Source organism: Stegodyphus dumicola, chromosome 10, assembly GCF_044657685.1.
Source record: "Stegodyphus dumicola isolate Sdum_Otavi_A_Nest chromosome 10, ASM4465768v1".
In the NCBI taxonomy this organism is placed as follows: Eukaryota; Metazoa; Arthropoda; class Arachnida; order Araneae; family Eresidae; genus Stegodyphus; species Stegodyphus dumicola.
In genome coordinates, this window is record NC_140777.1 from 72,033,041 (window position 1) to 72,052,777 (window position 19,737).

General features: G+C 33.5%; 1 protein-coding gene across 1 annotated transcript in view; it reads left to right on the top strand.

The window, feature by feature from the left end:
* The first annotated feature begins 16,396 nt into the window (after positions 1-16,396).
* LOC118199195 (transforming growth factor-beta-induced protein ig-h3-like) overlaps positions 16,397-19,737 on the top strand; it is a 117,891-nt gene continuing 114,550 nt past the window's right edge. The window contains exon 1 of the mRNA XM_085825072.1: positions 16,397-16,564. Coding sequence (XP_085681198.1) covers positions 16,482-16,564 — 83 coding nt within the window. The 5' untranslated portion in view covers positions 16,397-16,481. The remainder of the gene's footprint in view (positions 16,565-19,737) is intronic.

Here is a 19,737-nt window from a genome sequence, read left to right on the forward strand (position 1 = left end):
TAAAATTCATTCTTATTGTCGATTACATCCATGTATACACATACTTGCAGTATTCCAAAATTTATAAAAGATTTCACCTGCAGCCTAAGCTCATTTATGAATATACGTTATGAAGATTGAAACAAATTTTTTACAGCGCATAGAACTATTCCTTTAAACAGAACTTTTACTCTGCTATATGTACTATACAACATTTTTAGGAATATTAGAGGCGTATCTGGAATTATAGACTTGGACTGTGTCTGAACATCTCCTTTTATTCAATTAATGTAATAATTTTTTTAAATAATACTGCTTTTTAATAAGTTTATTGGTAAGGTTTAAGTCTGAATCGTGTTACAAGGGAGTATCAAAGAGTTCTTGGAGTAGCTCTGTTAACATAGTGCATTACTTACTCAACTTACGCAGAAATTCATAGCAAGTCCGTAATCTTAAGCGGTTTGCGCTGCCTCTCATCGCAGATGATGGTGTTGGACATTAGAAGGATTATCCACAACTCGCTCAGAGAGATATTAGAGAACGTTTCGCTCAGGAAATGAGACGAGAGCTTCCAGCTCTTCAGGGTCAGCAGTACAGAGAACAAATCTGGCAGCGACTCTCAATTTCAGCGAGAGAATTATTTGGACTAACATTGTATGATATATCATCATTGTAGTGCTACTTGTTTTGTTGTTTGCAGTGCTACTATTTTGTTGTTTGCATCAATATTTGCAATGCTACTGATCGTCTTACAACAATCAAGATGCACAAATTCCCGAATTCGTTTTGCATATCGGGGGCTGACGCTTGTGGTAAGTCTTCCAGATTTCTGGTCTTTAAGAGCGTACTTCTGTCTTTGGAGCACCTGTATCACTCAAAATATGGTAGAGCGGTAAAGTCGCTGAACACTAGTAGTTCGGTCCGAGGTTCGAATCCCGCAAACGAGCTGGATGCATGGGCGTTTTCGTGGGTGTAACGTGTATACGAGCTAGTTTCCCTCAGAAAGTACTCCCTCCCCTTAGGCAGATAGCTCTCGAGGCTTTGCCATAATCACACACACGCAAAATATTGTGTAAAACTCATGGCCATAAGCTTGCCCAAGCATGGCCAGTATGGCAGATTTTCCATCTTAATGCAAAGTTTCACATTAGCTCGTTATTCAACCTTTTTGTTTACGGTGCAGTTGCAGATAACAACACACTCGTGATTGCAAAATCACAGTATACTAACTTTAGATAGTAACATATATTTTTTATGTATGTTAGCATTATAATAATAAAGCACACTGCTTTATTACTATAATGCTAGCGCAACCTTATGTTATTTGCTAAAACGACCATTTGTTAAAACGAGAATCCGAAAATATCTTATACAAATATGTATAAAAATCACCTGCGTATTATCTAGTAGTGCAGTGTTACGAAATTATTTACAGCCAAATTCAAGTACTAATTGGCCATTACAACTGCTACAATAGGAAGGAAAGCAAGTACCGGAATTTTATATATTGTACATACACAGTATAATATGAGAACCGGGAGTGAGTCACACAGTATAATGTGAGAGAGTGTGAGTAGATTAAATTTGCCGGTGGTTTGCAATACACAGCGTGCAGAATTCAGTACACAGAGCTCTCACCTCTGAAAGCAACAACGACTGTAATCCGGCTTTGCTTCGATCGAATTGTGCTTGGATGACAGATACAGGTATTTCATTCGATGCGACTTCAAATCTATGCCAGACATCATCAACCGAAGTGGCTGTCGAGTGGTGCCATGTCAATCTCTCTGCACTCTATGACCAGATGTTGTTCTCAATGGGTGAGAGATCTGAAGAATGTACTGGACAGAGTAATAGCCACTCACCGTTTGTAAAACACAGAACAACATGAGCAGCATGTGGTAGTGCATTATTTTAGAGAAAGATGGCGTCACCCATGCGTCAAAAATAAGGCACATTTACGGGTCTTAACAAATCAAAAATGTAACGGTGGCCATCCACAATACCAGCTCTACAAACAAGACGTGATCGTGCTGGGTTCCCGTGTAACGAAGACGAATGAAAGCTAACAACATTCGTTTTTCTCTGTGCATCTACACACTCTGTCATGATGCTGGACTCAGGACCAGGATTCTTCTGAAAAGAGAAGGTATTGCAACTTTTGTGTTCAGCTTCGTTCTTCATGGCACCATTGTTGGCGCGCCAGTCTCCCCCGCAATTTCAAAGGAATCTAAAACAGTAGTCGCCTTGCTAACAATCTGTGGTACTGCAGACATCACTGAGCCAAGTTTCTGACCGCAGTATGCGACACAGCTGTACAATTCCGCAAGGCCGAGAGGACAATGGTCTAATCAGGAGTTTTTCTGTCTGATGTCTCTCCTGTCGGATGTTAGTAACCCGAACCACCGAGATCCTGTACGGTATTCAGAATAGCTCTCCTGGACCCATCAGTTTCACATTTTCCTGATAATCATGAGATCGCGACCAACATCAGTAGTAATGTTGTTAAATGATAAATCTCAGTCCAAATAGTTTAAGCTCCTGCCGCTGTCGAATTCCGACATGTGCTGGTAGGGGTTTCTCCTTTTTACACGAGGTTATAGCACAACCTTCATTCAAACATCCACATTCAAACACGCTTCCCAAATGAGAAACTGATGAGGCAATCTTGCCATTTATATACAATGTAGATGACTTTACTCATCCCCGATTTATGCTAGCGCTGGAAAAAGCTAATCATTTGCACGCACATCTCAGCATGTAGTTGCTTTTGCGTAAATTTGACGTTTGTTAGATGCCGCCATCATTCTGTAGCAATTTTAAAGGCCATTGGTTTAGTTTACTACAAGAACTCTGTTCACCTTTCTTTTTTATACGAAGTTAAGATGCATTGTGTTCATAAAGGTCTCTTAAGTATTTTTACATATTTATTAGGAAATTGTTTTTTGCCCATAAAACAGCGGGACTGCTTAAGAGTACTTATGAACTGAATTTTGTTAACTTTAAGTATCGGATTCAAATTTCCTTATATTTTATATCTGCATTAACCTCAAAATAATGCAAATATCATTCTTAGAAACTTCCTTCAACATCGATATATGTTAGTTAACTCATCAACAAGATCATTTTATATTGCAGGCGATGGATCTCTTAAAAAAGAAATCATTTCATCATTTTTTTAAATAATTAGCTAAAACTATATCGCATGTAGCTAAAACTTGCAATATCTCTTTGTGCGTAGTTTTATTTTCCGATGTTTCGTAATAAATGCTTATTTATAGGTAAATTGTTCATTTAGAGGGTTATGGCTCATAGAGAATCTTTCACCTCTAAAACGTTTTTTATTTTTCAAGAAATTAGATTAAATTTGGTCATCTTTGTAAAATAATTATATATTCGCGGTCATCATTTTAGCAAGACCAGTTAAGAAAGAAAGCAGAATGGAAGTCTTTTTGTCTTCATTGCAAAGATTTAAAGGTGGGAAACAGGTTTTACACTTATTCTCTGATCTCTTACAATATCATGAAAACGCCAAAATGCTAGAAGTCTTTGCAACGGATAGCGAAGATGGGCTATTTGAAATGCGACTGAATATTGAGTTAGTGAAGATGACCACAATATAACTTTTCGTGAGGATACTAAAAGTATTATCCAGAGATTTAATTTATAATTCTATTATAATATCAGCTTGTGACGCTGCATTTCTTTGGGCTTCCCAGCAATCCTAGCAGACTTAAAGAATGAATCACCAAGGATAGATACGAGGATAACCTGTCCAGAGATCTAAGTTCTAAATGAATTAACCTTCATTAATAGCCATTCATTTTTTAAATTAAATTATTATTTAATTATCATCACTTCTTTATTAAAAAGTAATTAAAAATGTCTTTATATAGTACGTACATATTTCTTACCAAACTACTTTAGCTTTTCGTTGTTTTTATACTTTTAAATTCAAATTAAGCTTTTCGTTGGTTTTATACTTTTATACTCAAATTTAGCCTTTTGTTATTTTCATGCTTTTAAATTCATATTTAGCATTTCGTTGTTTTTATACTTTTATACGCAAATTTAGCTTTTCGTAACAACTTATCTAAAAATGGTCAATAAAATGAATAATTTGTATATCGTTGCTTTACATTATACATTCTTTCTGGAAATGAAGAACTAGAACGATCATTAATTAGCTATCCCTATCGAGTTTTAGCAGATATACTTGCAAATTTGAATTAGTTGCAAATGTGAATGCAGAATCGATAGCAAAAAATTAACTTTCAGTTAAGTAATCAAGTAACTGAATTTATATACAGGAACAAAAATAGAGAGAAGTCAGCATTCAGCTAAACAAATTTAACGTCAGTTTTGCGATTCATCACCATAATTATCTCTTCTGAAGGATATCTGAAGATTATTCGTGAAGGCGTGAGTTCAGTGCCCTTAAAAAGTCATCGTAAGTTCCTGTTTCGTAGATTCTGTTTCAAGATAGCGAATTACGCATTCTTTATACATATATTGGTCTCAGAGATTTTAGTATGTTTGATATTGAAGTAAAATATATCTTTTAATATATCAGTTGCAACGTTACCAATTATTTTACTCTTTTTATAAACATTGATGGCTATTCAAGGGAAGATATTATTAATAATTTAAATCTCCTCCTGCAATTGTTTGGTTTTTGTGGATAAAATACTTGCCCTTCTACCCCAGCACAAACTGAAGGAAATTTTATTATTTTTTTATAATCAAAGAAGTTTAAAATCAGAAAAAAATTTTTCTTTGCTGGATCATTCGTAGGAATTTATTTCATTTACATTTTAAAATGCTTGTAGAAACTATAAGATTTTTGGAAGCGATAAACGTGAAAAATTAATCATATTTTTATCTGAATTCGAACCAAGGATTTTCCAACGCTAGTTGGTTCTACTAACCATTTATTCTATGGCAGTTCGAAAGAGAAATGCAGTAATTTTTTTATATTTATTTATTTCTTAAAAAGTATTTTAGTTACTGCTGGTCAAAAAAGAATGGAATAAATATTGCACGCGTTTTTACACTGATTTTTTTATCTTTATATTTTACTCATTATTATAAAACAAAATATGCAAGTTTATATATTTTGAGCTTCAAAATAGAATGATGTGGCCTTAGAAATGAATCGCAGCAGACTCATTGCGAATAATAAGATTTCTGAAGAAAAAAGAAAAAAAAAATAATCTTTGAATAATATCTACTTATGTATACCAAATTAGATAGATTTTATCTTAAAAATGCAATCACTGAAAGTTTTAACTTATTTAGGTTAGGTTAGGTTATTTAATTACGGCAAAGCCTCGAGGGCTATCTGCCTAAGAGGAGGGTTGCCTTCGTGGAGGACTTTCTAAGGGAAACTGGCTCGTATACACGTTATACATGAGGAAAACCACGAAAACACTCATGCAGCCAGCCCGTTCGCGGGATTCGAACCTCGGACCGAACTACCAGTGTTCAGCGACTTTACCGCTCGGCCGCTGGTGGGCCCCTTTTAACTTATTTAAAACTAATGTTTAGATCAATGCTGTTTTATGCATGTGGGTATTTATAATAATAATAAAAGTAACCATTTACTGAAATTTAATCCATGTAGAAGACAGAAATTGCGTTTAGATGAATTCTAATGCATGTCGGCAACAACTATCAGAATAAAGGGGAAAAAAAACCCCATTTTATTTATTTTTATCATCAATCATTTCATGACATTTCCCTAAGCATCTAAATCCATCAAAATAAACGATATGATTTCCTTAAGGAAGTAGAATATACCATTAAATTCATTCCTTGGGCGCTCCGAAACTTTGCCAGACTACGAATACATGAGATTTTAACATGAGCATCATAATTTGACTGCAAGTAATCATAATCATAATGTATACAGGAAAAATATCCTGTATATTATAGTAGAATATGTTGTATTTTCAACTGAATTAAAATTTTCATATCGCAGATATTTCATTTTGGCGTTTTGCAGTTTGAAGCATACTGTTGTTGAATTCTTCGACGTGGAGCATCAAATTCCATCTTTGGAGTCCTATCTCATTGCAGTTAGAATACTGTAAGAACATTGTGTCACTATCAATAATGAAAATATAAGAAGTAAGGGAGATGGACTACGATAGCTCAACACTCATAATGTGCAAATGGAAAAGAATATTCTTGATGGAAGCCGACAGTGTGAAAAGCTTTTTCTGAGGCATGTTACTAAAAAAAAGGATATTCGACGGTACTACTTGATTTTTACAGCCAAATTATGCACGGTAGTCAAACTAAGAGCAACTACTATAATCACTTTCACTTTCGATTTATGTTTGCCGAATTTGACGAACAAATAATAATAATGACGAGCAATAAATGACAAAACAATAAACGGTAACAAATATTCAATGCAATAAATATACCTGAAACAAATTCAACATAATAATAAATACAATAAAAGGTAGCTGAAATAAATGCAATAAAAAAGCCGAAACTGGCGAGAGTTTGTTCGCGCTGCTTAAAGAAACCCTGGCAGGGTACTTCAACAAAAGCGGATGTTGGGCGGGTTACGCCTGTTGGCAAGGACTTATATTGTGTCTGATACAGTTTATTACAAGGTAATATTATAGAAGTCCTGTAGGGTCTTATTGACTGCATCATAAATACCACGGTACTGTGGTTGGCAACATGCATATTGCGGTATAGAATAGTTTTGTATGGTATCTTCTTATATAAACAATTGCCGTAATGGTCGCATTGTATTCATATATGGAAAGACTTATATTTGGCACTACTTTTGTATGGCATAGAATTGTATTGTTTAAGAACACTGTTATGCTATACTCATTGCACTGAATTTCAACTATAATGTTCGTGCTTTTGCAAAGTTTGGAATGCTCTTACATCAATTATGCTTATCTTGTTTGTTTTCTACTTGTTATTTTACTACTGTCAGTATCAGCTATACCAATTATGTATCCACTTAGTGTATTGTTTTTTATTAATGATTTAGCGATTAATACTAATACCGCTATGTCCTGAATAATTACGTAGCCATTTTGATATAATCTTCTGTTTTCTACTCATATTACTTTGGGATTGTACAATGTTAGCATGTTTTAATCATATATCGTGGCGCATGACATTAATGCCACACACTGTTACTATCTCATATATGTGTATTGTATGGTATTCGGCACATGCAGTATTACATTGTCTTAATTATTTCTAGCTGCTACTCTCTTATTGCACTCTGCATTTCACCTTACTTGCTTGTATTTTATTCATAGGATAATAGTATTCTATCAGTCTTATCTTTTAGCCCTACTTTTCTGCAGTTATCTCACTGACCACCCCTAAGTTATATTATTTTGTCTCGTGCAGTATCCATTTCCTAATTTTGTTTATATCGTTTACCTACGTATCTAGGAATATTATCTATGTATATTATATGAACATTAACTATGTACATTTTATTTTTTTCTGCGTATGTATCTATTTACTAATTTATCTATGTAGCTTAATCACTGCGTTGAGTATTTTCCCTTGTTCGGACATGTATATATTTTTAAATTCTTAAATAAATTACCGGTGGCCCTTGGGGTAACGGACGGCGCGTGGGCTTGGTCTCGGTGTTGGGTGTTGGAGGCCCATGTGTGGTTGCTCCTTCACTGGTGTTGACTCTAGACAGGGGCGGACGCGGTGCAATACCGATTAACCTTATGGCAAAGGGACAGTGCCCGCGTCCTCCGTTACTTGTCACTAGGCACATGAAAGTGGCAAGTGCTTTCTTGTTCAGCTTCCAAATCTGGAAGCAAGCACCACTGATATAGTTCGACCGTCTCAAGCGCAACCCTGGTTGGCATTCTGCCAAAACACATAGACCTCGTCCAAAAGGGGCGGTATTACTTGCTGCGACGTGAAAGGTCTTCTCTTCTCCGGAAAGAGCTATGCTGGAAGGAAAGAAAGTCCCATCCTTCCACCCTATTTTGAGAATAATTCAGTCCGAATGGCTCATGCGTGTTTGCGCTCATGGTCGCGGATGAGGCGGTCGAAATACTATCAGCGACTATAAACCACGCAGTGGAAGGATCCACAGTATATTCAGATTATTGTATAAAAGAGACAAGCTCGAAAAATCTGGTTACAGCTTTTTAACTGTGAATCACAGATTTAATTTTGTTGATTAGACAATGGGTGCTCGCACACAAAATGTGCAAAGATTGTCGGGAGCTATGAAATGGCGAAACAAAAAACAAAGGAGTTCGTCTCGGTATCATCTATAGTCGTGGCTTTTAGAATTCATGTGGTGGAAATTCTGTGGAAAAGTAAGATTTTTGATACCATATTAGTAGCAATCGCAGAGATACGGCAGCCACAAACTACATGTTAGTAGTTTAAACTTGGCAATAATCGTAGCACCGTTTTGATAATGGGAGCTGTGAAAACCAAATAGTGCTTATTAGATTTTAAAATTAGGTAATAAAAAAATCATAATCTCGCGTAACTTTTGAATAAAATTCGAGATTCGAGAATTATCAGGCAAAAGTCCTCCTTCTCAAGAAGCAGACAACATTTTTGTGTAGACGAATCGAATCGATGAAATCAAGGGTGCAAATATCGCACAAAGGTCGACGTGTCCAGCTCTGTGTCTTTATAATGTACCAAGCCATCTCACGCGAATGAGTCAACTCTTGAATGAGTCAAAGACAGAAACAACCATTTTATACCGAAAGACATCGGCAAAACAAATCGAGAATGAACGGAGAGCCATCTGTCAAAAAAAATAGTAATGAATCGTGAAAAACTAAGGTATTAGAATCGCGAAAAACTAAGGTATTAGAATTGTGACAGCATTCGAAAGAACTGGATAGGAATTATTGTCTTCAATTAAGAATAACAATTTATCTTCTTTAGTTAATGACATTAATTACTATATAGTTCTTCCTAATATTTCAGAATTCTAATAGCTTAGTTTTTCACATTTTATTACTCATCGCAAATTACAACAGATCTTGCTTAGGTTACCTTAGCTGAACCTCTTTGAATATTAGCAGAAACGTTCTTTGTTTGCTTTTGTGGATGAAGAATCGGTGTTGGGTGGCCCACGAAACCGATAGAGTGTTATTAAAAAGAAAAAGCTAATGTAAGGTTGCTTTATTACCTAATTTGAAATTTTACGTTGACATACTTCTATTCCAGAAAGACTGTCATAGATAACTTATAGTTATCTATGAAAGTCTAACTGGTAACAGTTATTTCTGCAACATATTAAGATAAATATACTCTTTTGTAATTTAGAATGAAAGATTATACTAACAGCAAGCTAACTGTGATTAAGACGTACTACTTTAGATGAAGCTTGAGATTAAAGACTTAGTCAAACTAAACTTAAAAATTCTGTTAACTAGATTTAAAAGGTCTATTGAAATGCCTTACAAAATGTAATGCCTTACAAAAATAATGCAAAATGATATTAGCGTTTTGCTCTTAAGAAATTTAGAATAAGAAGAATTATTTTATATTTAATAATTTATGAAAATATTTTTGCAAACAAAGTAAAATGTTGACAGAATGTTCACTTATATTTTTCACTCAGATTCCTGTATTCAAAAATATGACAGTAATAATAATATATTGTATGACACTTCTGCGTATTGAAGAAAAGAGATAATTCTATTCACGTAAATGGAGCATATGGACAATTATATTTAAGTTTTAGTTATAATAATAATGAGAAGTTGAACTATATCCCGTAAGCAAAATATATTAAACATCTAAGTCACAAACTAAATTGTACAAAGTTTTCTTTTTAAACTGACACTACTCAGAGCCATCTGTAACTTGATCCATCAGCTAGAATGACACGAAATTTGGTAGGGAGACATGGAAATAAAAGATTTCACAAACGAATTTTAATTTCAAAACTTACAGTTTGGGAAAATGTGGTGCTGTTCCAGTCTACACAGCTGAAAACAAGATAAATCAATAACGAAGAAACAATTTCAGTGCAATACAGCTTTAATGCAACAAATGAGCTGCCCCAAAGGGTTACGTTTCAGTACACCGTGGTACTTTATTCCATAAAAGCGTTTCCTCGGCGAGGGGCATAGACAATGTAATGTAACCACTTTCTTACAATGTAACACTTTCTCGTGGATCACACATTGCAACCTGTACATAACATCCTCGACGTCCTATCACCTGGAATGCTCAGCATAGCCCATGATATATTTTTCTATAAGGTCGTCGACGTCGAAACCCCACCAAGATAGACCTTAAACTTCAAACAACTCCATAGGGAAAAGTCTCATGGAGTTATATGCGAGAATCGAGGTGGCAATGCAAGTGGAAGAAAACGACTAATGATCCTTGCTTGCTTTCATAAAGTGATGATGCAACAGCCATTGTACCATTAGAACAATGTACGGTGATCCTGCGGAAAAGTTACCTGGTACAACAACTGCTACTACTTTTGTAGTGGAATCGCAAAACTAGTCAGCATATCATGACATCATTGCGTGATAATAGCACAAGAGTGTGGTCCTGTTAGAATAATGTTCTTAAAAAGAGAATGGTCCTAAGATGAAATCGCCCGTGAGGCCATACCAAACAGTGACTTTTGGTTTACACAATGAGATTTTCTAAAATGCATGGAATTGTGCAGATGCTAAAATTTGAGAATCGTTACTATTAAAACACTTCCATTTAAGTTCCCAGTGAATTCCGATGGCCAAGCATTGTCAGTCTCCCTCCTCGCAAGAAATGTCAGAGCAAATGCCACTAATTTATAATAATCATTGTATTTTAATTCCTCTTCGCGGCTTATCTTGTATGAGTAGAAGTGAAGAACTTTCTGCAAGATTTGCCATATTGTTTAAAGACTCAAATCCAGGTGTCGCTCTGTTCCTCGAGCATTGCTACTACTAGCAGTATTCCTATGCGGGCAGTTGCGACAGCAATGCCGATGCGTGCAAGTAACTGTCTATTCTGACACCAGTTTTCACCTTCAGCCAAACCTAACTGCTAAGAATCTTGTTTCTTCAAACCTGTGAATCATATATTTAATGCATTAATTGACAGAGAGCTTTTACAAAGGTTTCTGAAACTTCTAAATTCACAAACAGTGGAGGGTGCATTGAGTTGGTAGCACTTTACAAGTAACAAGCACATTGCAAGCAACTTTACAAGTAACTCGCAGAGGTAAGGTTAAGAGATTGAATTACTGACTGCTGTCGTTTATGTTACCGAACATTTGCATATTAAAATTTTAACTGTGTTTTATGCAAATTTTCAGGTGTGCAGACCGGAACAGCTCAACATTTCCCCCTATCGACAGTTTTTGGAACTAAATATTTATTCAAGGAATAATTTTTTCTCATGTTGTCACTAGTCCCCCTGCTAAATTTGATGTCATTCCAGCTGATATATTAAGCTCTGATAAGGCTCTCTGATGAGATGGCGCTCTGGGAAGTGTAAATTAAAAAAATATATCTGAAGGCTTTCAGATTTTATATCACGCCCAAAGCGGTGCTTCTTTAACATTTCGTGTGTCACATTTATTTACTAAATTTCACGTTCTTCGCTCTTAAACAATAAAATTCAACTCAACAGCAATATTACAAAATAATTTTAAAAGGAGCATATCTTTAGGATTTCCAATACACAGTCTTGCGCGCTGGGAAAAAAAAAAAAAAAAAAAAAAAAAAAAAAAATTAAAAGAAATTTTTTTTTTCGTGCAGTGTTACCACTGCTCGCTTTGAAATCGTGGAGTTTCTTAATCAAAATTTCGTTAAAGATTTACAGAATATGAAACACATAATAAAAAAATTCCAAATTCTTAATTTGGGCTTCCAGATGCCCATGGACTACGTTATTCAAAATTTGGTGTCTCTAGGTACCGTTGTTTTCCCACAATGCGAGAAACATACATACATTCACGCAGATTCTTCATTATTTAATTTCTTTAAATATAATGCAGGGTTCTAATATTTGGTGGCAACAACTTGAAAAATGAAACGCTTTTTATAGTGAACCAACGCAAAATGCAAAAACGAAATTAATAGCCCTTTGGGGCAAATTGCCGCTTTGGGCTAAAAAAAAGGAACACCGAAAGGCCTGCATTTTTGATGAATAAACACCGAACTGTTTGTATTTTCAGAGTTACTACAGAAAATGTTCATAACATTTGAATCAATTGAATGATAAGTGTGCAATAATCGACAATTTCCAGATGAATCGAAATAAACTGAGAACTGGTAGTTTGTAAAGCTAGAAACTTTTAAAATATTATTTAATTTAAACAGGCATAGATAATTTAAATATAGCATGCACAGCGTTTCGATAAAGATGCTGTAAAGAAGATAGCCTAGGAAAATTTCCAGAGGAAAATGTTAGTTTTCTGACATGTGATATACGTAATGTGTTACCATTTGAATGGAAGTTGTATGCAACTAGGTTCTAAAAGGATTTATGTGTGTACGGCTTCTCGCTAGTTTTGTCTGAAAACAGAATGCTGTTCTGGTTTATATATAAAAAGTTTGAGAAATTATGCCGTCAACATAATGGCATAATGGATTAATTATCGCAAAATAATGAAGGGATAAGTACTTAAACAAGTGATGTGCATCGTCTTCATTACAGGATAATTAAAAGAGATCGATAATTAACCAAGTCGGAGTTAAGTAATAGTTTCCTGCTTTATTTAATATTAAATAAATTTTATTAATTGGATTTCCTAAGCTAATTTTTTGTGCAACGTAAGAATCTTAATACTGCAAAGACATTTTTAGCAACATAACTAGTTTAAACTTTGCAAAGCTGTAGAAATAAGTTTAAATTTTAACATAGATTTCAAATATGCTTTTCAAATATTTTAAGTAAAGGAAGGTATTTATTTACAAAACAAGCTGTTAAACCTATATAATTATCATTGCATTAGATATAATTTGACTCTAGGGTCGTATTGATTGGAAACTTAGAGTCCATTTATGATGATAACTAACATAAATGATACCAATTTGCAAATCAGTTTCTCGTGTACTGGGTATGGAATAGTTCATATTTAAATATAGTTTCGTTCATTTCATTTGGTTTATTACGGCAAAGCACACAAGGGTTATCTGTCTAAAAGGAGGAATTTCTTTGCTAAGAGAAACTTTTTAACTTCTTTTTATGGCGGGCACTAGTGATTTTTAGGCTTTTGCCACTACCCCCCCCCCCCAATGACAAAAGTGGTGGTCATTTTATTATGGATACATCTAATAAGCAGCCACCGTTACCTTCTATGAGAGGACAGACAATTTACATCCATACCTTCTCCGGGATTCGAACCCGAGCCCTTGGGTATTACAGTCGGCTGTCCTAACCACTACACCGTCAGGGCGGCCCTTAGGGAAAACTACGAAACCCCATACAGTCAATCCGTCTACCGAGATTTGAACCCCGGTCGAACTAACTAAGTTCAGAAACTTTACTGCTCGGTTACTGGTGGACATTTTAAATATGAAGTTTGCAATCTAGGAAAAATGACAGAGATAGAATTTTAAAATTGTTTACGGAAATTATGAATATTTTCCTTGTAGTGCAAAACAAATAAAAATATGTTACAAAAAATTCATTTTTTACAGATGTAAGCATTTGCAGATTTCCCATGGGAAAATACAGGGGTTGGACAAAAATATGGAAACACCTTTAAAAAAACATGTTTCTTTGCTTAATATGGTGTAGGAAACCCGTTGGCATCCAAAACAGCTTGCAGTCTTCTCGGAATGGATAAATACAGTTCCTGTATGTTTGCCAAGGGAATATTATACCATTCTTCCTGCAAAACGGTGGCAAGTTCAGATAGCGATGTTGGCGGTCTATAACGAGAACGCTCTTTCCGTTCCAATGTAGACCACAAAGGTTCGATAATATTCAGGTCTGGTGACTGTGGTGGCCAGGGGAGATGGAACAACTCATTCTCGTGCTCAGAAAACCAGTCCTGGACAATGTGAGTTGCGTGAACAGGGGCTTTGTCGTCGTTTTGGAAGACACCATCACCATCGGGGAACAAAGTTTGTACCATGGGATGAACTTGATCGGCCAAAATGTTCACGTAAGTCTTGGCAGTCATGTGGCCTGACACAGTTATCATGGGGCTAGCAGAGAACCACGATATGGCTGCCCAAACCATAACAGAACCCACGCCATGTTTCACTTTTAGCAACAAGCAGTCTGTATTATAGGCTTAAGATGGCGTTCTCCAAACGTAAACTCGGCCAGAAGTGGGAAACAATGTGAAAGAAGACTCGTCAGACCCTATTAATTGCTTCCACTGCTCTATAGTCCAGGCTTTATGACTTAAACACCACCTTTTCCTGTTACGAGCATTAGCATCACTGATGAGTGGCTTCTCAATTGCAGCACGGCCAGCAATTCCCTGTTTATGAAACTCCCTTCTAATTGTTTTGGTACTCATAGGGTTCGGTAACACAACATTCATTTCAGCAGTAACTTTTGCAGCTGTGGTCTTCTTATTTTTCGTCACAATTGCCCTTAATGATCGTCTGTCACGATCACTCAGGACACACTTTCGTCCGCGCTCTGATTTAGCAGATGATGTTTTTCCGCTTTTCAAATATGCGGAATAAATCTTCGATACAGTACCTCTTGAAACACTAAACACCTCGGCTACCTTGCTTACGGAAGCACCTACCATACGTGCTCCAACAGTTTGCCCACGTTCGAAGTCTGTTAACTCTGACATAATGCAATGACAACCTCACATAAGAGTACTCCGACAACAACTGAACTGTTTAGCACATTTACGAAGTTGGATAGGTGGCGTCAGTAGTCAAAAACGCCAGCGCCACCTACATATTTCATTAAAATCAATCTTTCTTTTCAAACATGCATTTCACAAGGTGTTTCCATATTTTTGTCCATCCACTGTATATTTCCTTTTTGCTTAGCTCTGGCAAACATGGATCATAAAGCTGTGCACAAATTTTAGTTGCAAAACACTCAGTGGTAACTGTAAATTAAATAAATTTAAATTTAAAAATGTTATATCTTTTTTCATAAAATCTATGGAAAACTTAAGCTCAGGAATTTTGGAAAATAGTAGTAATTCTAAAGCTAACTACCATACTGTAATTGCAGTTTCTTCTGATAGAGCATATTTCTCTTTCATCAGACACCACGTAAAAATTTTTGGAACTCTGTAACAAATTCTGATGCTTTTAGAGTTCCGTTTCCTTTTTTCAAAGCATTAACTGCTGATATTAGGGAATTTTCAAGCAGTCTTAATCTTTAACAAGTGATAAAAATATATTCAGAAGAATTTCTTTCCTTACACTTCATAAATCTTATTATGGCATTTAATATTAGGAATCCATCAATTGTAGTTTTCCAAAAATTTATACACCTAAAGACAAAAATCTTTTCCAAAGGACGAAGCCTCATTTTAGTTGAAGAAAAAGGATTAATTACTGATTAAAAATAACTAAAAAATTTAAAGCTAAATGCTCATAATTGTTGGAAAAGAGATTAAAATTTGTTAAAGTTTTTTACTTTTGACACTTTTTTATTCTTAACTGACATATAAGCTCTCAGTTGTGTACAATTTAGTCACCAACAGAATTTGCTTTCTTCCACAGTTTTGTCCACATCCTTAGCTAATATTTATAATCTGTATTATGTTGCCATATATGTTTATATAAATTTCAAATTTCATGTTACCATGGGACCGTTTTCCACTCCCCTTTCATGCGTACTCTGTACTTATCATATTTAGATGTGCTTTTATAAACACTTTGGAGGAGTATAGAAAATAAATAATGTTTAACTTTTTTCTTATTCCGAGAAGATAAAAAATATCGTTTGCTTTTCGCAATAAAAACAATACTTAAACAGAAAACATAATTTAGTTGGAATAAATTCGGAAAATCAGAATTCTAACATTTTAAAACATATAAAATTGTTAGTAAATATTATCATTAGTGTAAAATCACCAATAATCGTTTTAATAAAAACATTTTAAACTCTTTCCTCTGTGTTGTATAATCATTCGAAAACTTACTAAAATATTCAGTTATTTTTGTTGCATTATATCTGCAAGCTTTTTAAACAGTAAACATAAGTTTACAAAAGTGCGGGAATTATTTCCAAAAACTTTGCGAATAAGAGTTTTATGAATGTCCGGTAAATTTATGTTCAAAATTTCATGCACTTTTTATGCGTTTTCGTGAAACTATATTATGTGGCCGGTATTAGTTCATCGCTTTTCTTCTTACAGCTAATTTCCATGCGCCGCATTTTTGCGTCGAATAGTGGCAATAGCATTGCGAAACTCTCTGCTGCCGTTTTGGCGAGTTTTTCTTCGAAATCTCGCAAACGGCGCGGTTATAAAATGCCGGCGATTTATCTATACGACAGTCAGTATTAGTCAGTGTCTCGCTCCGTTCGTACATTGCGCTCTGAAATCTGTCAAAACTAAAAATTTTGGAGGGATGTTGTCTCTCAGTGTTATTGCTGTTCTCGTAAGTGTTGCCTCAACCTTGCCAACAAGTCGCCAAGACAGAGGCTTTGACCCGTAAGTGGCATATGTTTTATATCAATTGATAAAAATACTTTTTTTTTAAAACACATAACTTCTGGTGCATAAGAATAAATTGAATTTAATTAAAAAATTAAATTTAAATACATATTTAATTAAATATTCTTTGCGCCATTGCTGCAAGGATTGCACATTTTTTAAAATTATTTAAAATTATTTTGGCTTTTTTCCTTTTTTTAGAATTTAATTTTTTTTTTACTTTTATACGCATTTGTTAAGAATTTAAATTTGTTTAAAATTAACTTCTGGCGCATGTTTTTTATGAACATTTTTAAAAACTTTGTTATTGTTTTCCTTTTTAAACTGTTGATAGTTACAGTGCAAGTTTATCGCAAAAGGTTTGATATTAGATTCTTTAAATCTTGTTATAAAGATTCTAAGCCCTTATGGCAGATATTGTTGTTGATTGCAACCAAATAGAGTTAAATTATAAAGTAAATTATTTATTATTTGCTTTTTCTCAGAATGCATTTGGTTACAAAAGTGTACGATATGCTAAAATATGGTTATGAAAAGGGTTAATTGGGTTAATAAATAAAGTACAGATTTGATACGAGTTTAGAAATTTGATAGTAATATTTACATATTTTCTGTTGCAAATTCGTTTCTCACATGAATTACAGATTTTTTTTTATTGCAGTGATAAATCTTCCAAAATATTATTGCTTTGTTATAATGCTTTCTTTTCGTAGAACGAAATTATTGTTTGAGAAATAGTTTAACGACTATCCGTGATTCACTAATTAATAGATTTCATTAAAAAGTACAATTAGGCTTTTTATAGTTTAGCCCTTTAACAACTAAAAGCAATTTTCCAGTTTTAATTGCTTGCATCAGATGTTTTCGAAATTAATTGAAGAGCGTTTAATAATTTTTCCTCCGCAAATGATTCGTTAGGTCTTTAACTGCAACTGTAATTCTCAAATAAGAACTCTTCTAGTATTTCTAGAAATTAATAAAATAAAAGTGTGTATAGAAATCATTGCAAATAAATTTTAAATTTATTTTTTGTAGTAGCAGTTAAAAATAGTGTCTATTTGTGTTTTTATGTTTAATTGTAATTAATAATTATTTAATAGTTTAATTATCCATAAAGTTATAAATAAAAAATTAGTGTATACATATTCTATTAATCTGGCACTATATAAATCATTGTATAAAATTCGGAGAAATGCATTAAAATAATATATACGGAATAATATAATAATCACATTGGATGTAAATTATCGTAAAAGAAATAATCAGGTATTTCAGAAGATTGATTTACACTAAAATTTTGATTTCAGATCCAATAAACAGAAAAATTCGTTTTTAATGTAGAAAAATTTCATTTAGCTTGTCTTATAAACTAGTTTTTCTTTTGCCTTTATCCAAATCTGAATTCCATTACTTCTTTCTTCGAAGCTGCTGTACAGTTTCGAAGGTTTTTAGTTCATTAAACGAAAATAAACAAACATATCAATTACGGCATAGCAGAAATTAGGAAAGTAAAGGTGGAGAAAATTAAAAGAACATAATTAAGGAACTTAAAGGACTTAATTATGTTCTTTTAATTCTCGAAATATGTTTCTAAGTAAAGAAAGCAACTGTCTGCTTGTGAATCCTGTCATAACTATGATATTTCTTAAAAGTTTTTCACTCGAAATATGCTTATAAGTTGAGCTGAATCTCCTTTTTATTTTTTATAAGCATGCTCATAAAACTAATAAAAAGAGAACTCATAGTATTTAAAATTTTAATAACCTTTTTGTGTTTACCATTTAATAAATAAGTAAATGTAATTTTTTTCTTAGAAATTTAAGGTCATATTAAGTTAGTCACATTTTTACGGTTAGTCTAACCGACTGGAAACAGCAGCCCTAGATTGGCGATCGCTTTTTTGTGTTCCGTGAGTGTTTTCATAAATTATCTAAATTTTATATTAATTATGCTTATTGTTTATTTATTTTATTCCAATGTATTTTATGAAATATTTTGTGTTAGATGAAACTTAGATATTTTTTATTGTTAAGTTGAACTAAATTTGTGTCTAAAAAATAAGGAACCGGTTAGAAAGTATATTTAATTGCAAGTGTTAGCATCAGAGTCTTTTATTTGTACAATTTGCAATCTTTAAATAAAATAATTTTGCTCGTTTTTGCAATTTGCAAAAGGTTAGCGGTCATTCGTAGCCTGTTATGCAGAAATTGATGACGAGAAGCGGGAAACCTTTTTTATTAAAGCGCTCAAATGAAAAATGAATTTATTTTGGAGAAAACATGCCGCTATAAAAATAAAAGTAACGCGATAAAAAATTTACAGATTGCGCATTTTTCAAAATATAATTTTTCAATAACAGATAAATTGTAATTATTTTACTATTTGTCATTAAAGTTTTCTTAGCCTAAGGCTAGTTTCCACTTAATAAAGGAAACTTAATATGCATTTAAGTTACTGTTACGTTTAATGCATTTTTAAGAAAGTCAGCATATTTACAACGCTGAGATTGTTTTCATAAATTTATCTACTTTACTTTAGCTTTCTACCTAATTTTAAAATTTATGAAATGTTTTCTACCTAACAGTCGTAACTGAAAGTACAAGTCTAGAATAAATGCCGAAGAAATTAATCACTTTTTCCAAGTACTTCGCACATCCGTATGTCTGTATAATTTAAAACACACCGAAAAAGTCAATTCTTTAATAAATATCCACATGATTAATTTTCGTGTGAAAAAAAAGAAAGAGTTCAGTATTTTTTATTGTGTATTATTTCTCTTTTGTCTTGAATAATATCTGAAGCAAAAATAACTTAGATAGGTAATTTCCACCTATGAACTATTTCAAAGTCTAACAATGGATAAGAACCATGGAAAACATATAAATATATTTATCCATGTTAATGATGAAACCTGTATCTTTATATCCTTTGTTGGTACAACAGAAAGGCAATTAAAAAGCAAAATGTGTTATGCGGCTGTTTAAAATGCATTTTATATTTGTCTAAAGAATATATGTCTCTTATATGAATATATGTCTCGTATATGAAGAACGTATTATGACTAGCGCATCAAGATTTAAAGGTTTTATTTTTTTTTATTTATGTAAAATTTAATAATTTTGATTTAAATATCGAAATATTTCATTTCGCAGATTATAATTTACAAAATA